Raw genomic sequence first — 6,000 nt, 5'->3', positions numbered from 1 at the left:
GGTCTTTTCTCCTGGCACGAGGGCCTTCCTAAGCACAAGGGATGGCTGCCTTTTTTGCCCAGTTCTTTTATCCAGGGAAGGCTGGCTGCGGGCCCAGGGCCAGAGGACCGATCCAGCCAGGAGCATCTGCCACAGGGACTTGGCCTCATTCGGGCAGAAGGCGGCTCTTCCCTGCAGGAGACAAAGCTGGCTGCCTTTGTGCCAAAGAGGCGCGTCTCCTTTCAGGAGAGGCTCTGCTCGTGCGAGAATGACCCAGATTCTTCACTGGGGCCGAGTGCACATTTCTTCCGCTGACAAGACCGGCTCAGGAGTCAGAAGACGCCTCTTGCTTGGGGGGGGGGGGGGGGGGGAACCTGTAAGGCAGTGATGGCGAACCTTCTTCGCCTCGGGTGCCAAAAGCACTCACACGTGCATATTATCGCACACATTTGCGTGCCCATCCCCATAATTTAACCCCCCTGCGCTGTGCCCCCTGCACATGCACACGTGACCACCCCCTGCCCTGCGCATGAGTGCACAACTTTCTTGAAGCCTGGGGAGGGGGAAAACAGTCTCCCCTGCTCCCCCCCACCAGGCCCTCCGGAAGCGATCCGTTTTCCAACTTCCGGTGGGCCCAGTAGGTCCATTTTTTGCATTAGAAAGCCTCTGGAGCCTGGGGAGGGCGAAAAACAGCACAACATGCAAATCGAAAGTTCGGGAACAGACCTCCGGGTTGCCCATTGGGCTGTTTTTTCCCTCCGGAGGCTTCAGGCGGCTTCCCTGAAGCCTCGGGAGGGCAAAAAGCAGCCCAGTGCGGAAACCGGAAGTCCATTCCCAAACTTCCAGTTTGCACGTTGGGCCGTTTTTCGTCCTCCCCAGGCTCCAGAGGCTTTCTAATGCAAAAAATGGGAAGCCTTCAGGGAAGCCTCCGGATAGCAAAAAACGCCCAAAAATCAGCTGGCCAACATGTGCATGCGCACTGGAGCTGACAGGGCAACGCCTCTGGCCCTGGGCCCTCAGAAATGGCTCTGCGTGCCACCTGTGGCAGACGTGCCATAGGTTTGCTATCATGGCTGTAGGGCTTCCTCCTGCCTAGGTGGACTGGAAGAAAAGGGGGAATTACCTGCTTGGCTGCTCTTCCATTTGAACAAACATTACAAATTTGGAAGGGACCTTGGAGGTCTTCTAGTCCAATGATATCATTACGGACAAATGGCTGTCCAATTTCTTCTTGGAAACCTCCACCCGCAACTTCTGAAGGCAAGTTGTTCCACTGGATAATCATTCTCAGGGTCAGGGCATTTCTCTTTAGTTCTAAGTTGGATATCTCTTTAATAAGTTTCCATCTGTTACTTCTTGTCTTGACTTCAGATGCTTGGGGGAAAGGGCCTCTGGCTAGAAGCGCCTGCATCCATCTCAATGAAACCCCAGGATGGGAGGAGAACCCCCCTCCCAGGACAGGGACAGAGCAGGGTTTGTGGGAACACTGGGACCCCAAAAGCTCTTCTTGGCTGACTTCTCAAGCACAAATGCTGCCTTATAACCCCAATCCCTGAAATGCCTAATTTTATTGGGATGTGAAAGGCAGGAGAGAGATGTACACTTACATAAAGGTAAAGGTTCCCCTTGCACATATGTGCTAGTTGTTCCTGGCTCTAGGGGGTGGTGCTCATCTCCATTTCAAAGCCAAAGAGCCAGCGCCATCCAAAGATGTCTCCATGGTCATGTGGCTGGCATGGCTTAACGTCAAAGGAGCACGGAATGCTGTTCCCTTCCCACCAAAGGTGGTTCCTATTTTTCTACTTGCATTTTTATGTGCTTTTGAACTGCTAAGTTGGCAGAAGCTGGGATAAGTAACAGGAGTTCACTCTGTTACGCGGCGCTAGGGATTCGAACCACTGAACTGCCAACCTTCTGGTCAACAAGCTCAGCATCTTAGCCACTGCATCCCATATAACCTGCTCAACATTACCTGTATTTAAACACATGGTTTTTTAAAAAAAAATTCCCATCATTCTATGGTTGTCAGCCTTAAATATTTTTTTTACCAGAAATGGAAAGGCAAGCTTGACTTATTAACTAGGTGCCCTGAAATTGATGCTAACTCTTAGCAACCACAGAGGCTGAATTTCTCAGGAGCTGGCTGATCTGTCGTCGACCTGAACTTTCAGGTATCCCAGTGAATTAATTGCGGTTGTAATTGTAATTGAACCTATCCACCTTCCTGCTGGTCATCCTCTTCTTTCCCTCCACCCTTTCTAGCCTTAGAGATTTCTCAAGGGAGCCAGGCTGGCACAGAATGTGTTTAAATGTGAGCCGTTGAGCCTGATTGTTGGTGCCTCGAGTGAGAATCTGGGTCATTTTGATCAATGATTCATAGGTATGTTTTCTTGGCGTTTTCTCCAAGATCAAAGGTGCTCCCTCTCTCCTGCTTCTTTCAAGGCCAACCTTTGCTCCTATTGAATGGAGGGACACAGGGACCACAACAGGATTCTGATTTTCAGAGCCGCAGACACAGCACGGATATCTGGGTGTCTCTTCCAAGGCTTAATTGGCAAGTGCTAATCTGCACAGTAGAGGCATTAAAATAAAAATTATGGTAGCTTCGGGGAGGCTTAAAACTAGGGAAGGGCCGGGCACCTTCACCAAAGGGCCTCTGGCCTCATTTTGCTACTGAATGCTTTCTCCATTCAGGAGGAGAAAATCCCAGGAGCTGAAAATAGCCACAGGAGCCACACTCACAACGCTGTGTCCATCAGGTGCCCCCAATCGGCAAATGGCAGCGGCAATGCAAGGCTGAAACGGACATTGTTTCTGGGCCCAGATCAGCTCCTAATCAGAAAGTCAGCCCTAAGCAAGAAACATTGCTTAGAATCGCAGAGAAGCTGCAGAAATACCTAACGTGAACCTTCCTGGGCCTGCCAGGATGAAAACCAACCCTAACCCCCAAATATTTCTGCATTCTTGAGGTGGGGTGGCTTTGGAGGAACCTGCTTATTAGCTGCAGAAAAACAAGACTTCGAATAGCTAAGTTCCATCCAGACAACTCATTCCTTGGTTTAGGAACCAGGCTGAGCCAAATTTCATTAGTAAACCACAACTGGTTGAGTTTGCACAACCATGAGAGCTAAGCTCACACAGCCCGGCTTTGCAGAATCTGTGAGCTTACCTATGAATCGACACTTCAGATGGTTTATAGATTTTGTTCCTGATGAGTCTCTGAATAGATTAATCTCAATGGTGGTGTAGCGTTTTCTACATTAGTTTTGTTTTGACATTAGTATAACAAGAGTTTCTCAAGAGGCCACCTTGAAGCTCTAGGCAACCCCCTCCTCAAGAACTGTTCCTCCTTTCAACCAGGAGCTGAGCGATCACAGGGAGTCCTGCACCTCCTCTGCTGCCCGCTAAGCCCCAAAACTTCCCGGCTTTTGCCAACAGAGGAGCCCATCCTTATAAAAAATACTTTATTGTCTTCGGCACCACAGCAGCAGCAGCAACTCTCCTATACAATTAACTCTTCACGGCAGCAACTAACTCTGAGCCTGCCTTATAAAACACATCCACTGGCAATCCCAGTGCCTCTCCTGGTGGGAAGGGGGAAACGGTCAGCTCCTCCCGCTTTCCTTGGCAGAGACCACTCCAGGGAGCCTAGATTCTCCCCCTTCTATCTTGGGGAAAGCAGCCGGGGGAGTGGGGGGTGGATCCACGCCTCAACCCCGGTGTCTGCTCCACAATTACAGGAGCCAGAGGTTTACATGCAGCTCAGGAGGTGCCAAACAGCAGCTCTGGGCCCCACAGAATTTGATACCCAGCCAAGGCGGGATTATGAGAAAAGCCATAAGCTCACCATAGCAAGGTGCACCTTCTCTGAGCTGCACATCAGCCAAGAGGGGTATGCAGGATCCAGGGAGCAACAGGGACTCCCCAGAGGGGGTCTCCCACCTGCCATGGCTACCTGTTAGCTCCACTCATCTGTGCAGGGCAGCTGCTGCATTCCGTTCCGGGATGCTTCCTCACCTGCCTTTTCAAAATGCCTGCCCGTTTCCATCTGGCAGCTTGTGGGCAGCTTGGTTACATGCCTGCCAATCGCTTGGGCTGCCCAGGAGCCAACAGGGATAAAGGGAGGGTCTCACCAAGAAACTAGGGTGGGTGGCAAATGGGAAGTCCTTTAAACATTCCCTGAGAAAACAAATCCACAATGACGCTTAGTTTTTTTCACCGTGAGGAAGGTTTTAGCTAGAGGCCTGGAAGGCAACTTCGGGTTCTTGCCAAGCGAAATTCTGAAAAGGGGCAGGAGACCCTGGGAGCTGCCGGATTAGGGTTGGGAGATGCAGCAAGACTTGGGGTGGATGTTTTGCCCCCTTCCCCAGGGCTGCTTCCTCGATCTCATGTTCCGGAGAACTTGGGTTGTTGCCACCAAGGAAGGAGTCTTTGGCCTGGTCTGCTGACTCTGAAGGAAGGTTCAAAGTCACTCTTCCCCCAGTGTGTTGCCTCTGTCCCAAGAGGCCATCACTGCACTATCCTGACTTCAGCTGAGCAAAAATGGCCATTTTTGTCCCTCAAGCAAAACGAAGAATGCGACTGATGAAAGATGAGAATGGATTTCAAGTTTCAGTGGGAGGAAAAGTTAAATCTACCCCGGGGGGGGGGGGTGTTTCCCATCCACCATTACTACCGGTTCGGTAGTAAAAAAATTTGCTCGCTTCACTCACGTATTTTCATTTAAAACGATCTGCGCATGCGAACAATATTAAAAAACGAATAGAAATTGCATTTTTTAAATGAAGATTGTTCTGTGCTTGTGCAGAACAGAAAATCAAGATGGCGCTGCTGGTCCTAGAACTGGTACAATCACTTGTCTTCTGGAGTTACTACCTATTTGCCTGAACTGGACTAAATAGGTAGGAACCCACCTCTGAATCCACCCATTTTCAGACAAGAGAAGGGACTTTCAAAGGAAGGTGCGGGAAAGATGAAAGTTCTCCTTCTCTTCTGTCCTTTTCAACATCATTCAGCAGTGCCCCCACCTCCACCTCTGTCAGAATGTGACAGTCGTTCCCCACATCCTGTGGCACTTTTTCTGCCCAGGAGCAGCCATGGGGGGATGGGGGGTGGGAAGACCAGCCTACCAACAGTGCCAGTCCCGAGAGCTCTAAACCACATTGAAAAGGAAGAAATGGAAAGGAATGGAAACCAGGACCAAAATTCTTCTCTCCGGCAAGACCCCCACCAGAATTACTGCTCCCTCTCCAAACAGGCCCACAGATTCACCATCGCTGGTGGGGAGGGGGAAGGTGCCAAACTGGGGGGAGGGGAATCCATCAAAACTGGCTAGAAACGGATTTTGGTGGCCCAGCACTAGAAGAGGCACTAAACCTTGTCCTGGAAGGGAGCCCCCACACCCCCTCCAGCCTCAAGTTCTTTCAAGTTTTTAAAAAAACAGGTTGGACTGAACCACGAACGGGGCCCCCCTTTGTGCCTGGGAGGGGGCCCTTCCCTAGAGGGTCTTGGGCCGGGCATTCAGGCGGATGACTTCTTTGAAGTCCCGGACAAACTCGCGCAAGTGGTCCATGTGGGGATTGACGTTCTCCTCCATCCATTCCTCCACAGTGTCAGGGAAGTAGATGTTTTCCATGTGTGAGCGCAGGGTCTGGATGATGCTCTCCCACTCTTCGTGGACTCTGAGGGGGGGGAGGAAGAGAGGGATACCTGGCTGAGGCTGGGGCGGGGGGAGGCAGCAGGCATCCCAGCACCTGTCCCATTAAGAACCCCTAGGCCTCTTAGAGCAGGTATCTCCCACCTTGGCAGCTTCAAGACTTGTGGACCTCCAGAATTCCCCAGCCAGCCGTCGCTCTGCGCATTCTACATATTCTCATACAGGGGTGCCAAAGTCAAGGCCCACGGGCCGAATCTGGCCCACGGGTGGTTAGATAGCAATAGCAATAGCAATAGCTAGATCTAGTCCACGGGGCCGCCCTGGAAACAGCGAAGGACTGGCCAGCAGTCCCTCTGCCAGCGAAA

At 51.3% G+C, this 6,000-nt stretch overlaps 1 protein-coding gene across 5 annotated transcripts in view; it reads right to left on the bottom strand.

Moving 5' to 3' along the window:
• Window positions 1-3,429: 3,429 nt before the first annotated feature.
• LOC116518031 (hexosaminidase D-like) overlaps window positions 3,430-6,000 on the bottom strand; it is a 47,274-nt gene continuing 44,703 nt past the window's right edge. For all 5 annotated transcript variants that reach the window (XM_032231253.1, XM_032231252.1, XM_032231254.1 and 2 more), the window contains one exon: window positions 3,430-5,660. In XM_032231253.1, the coding sequence (XP_032087144.1) occupies window positions 5,477-5,660 (184 nt within the window). In that variant the 3' untranslated portion in view covers window positions 3,430-5,476. The remainder of the gene's footprint in view (window positions 5,661-6,000) is intronic.

This window comes from Thamnophis elegans, chromosome 14 (genome assembly GCF_009769535.1).
Source record: "Thamnophis elegans isolate rThaEle1 chromosome 14, rThaEle1.pri, whole genome shotgun sequence".
Lineage (NCBI taxonomy): Eukaryota > Metazoa > Chordata > Lepidosauria > Squamata > Colubridae > Thamnophis > Thamnophis elegans.
The sequence above is the reverse complement of the archived record's forward strand: the minus strand, read 5'-3'. Positions and strand labels throughout refer to the sequence as shown.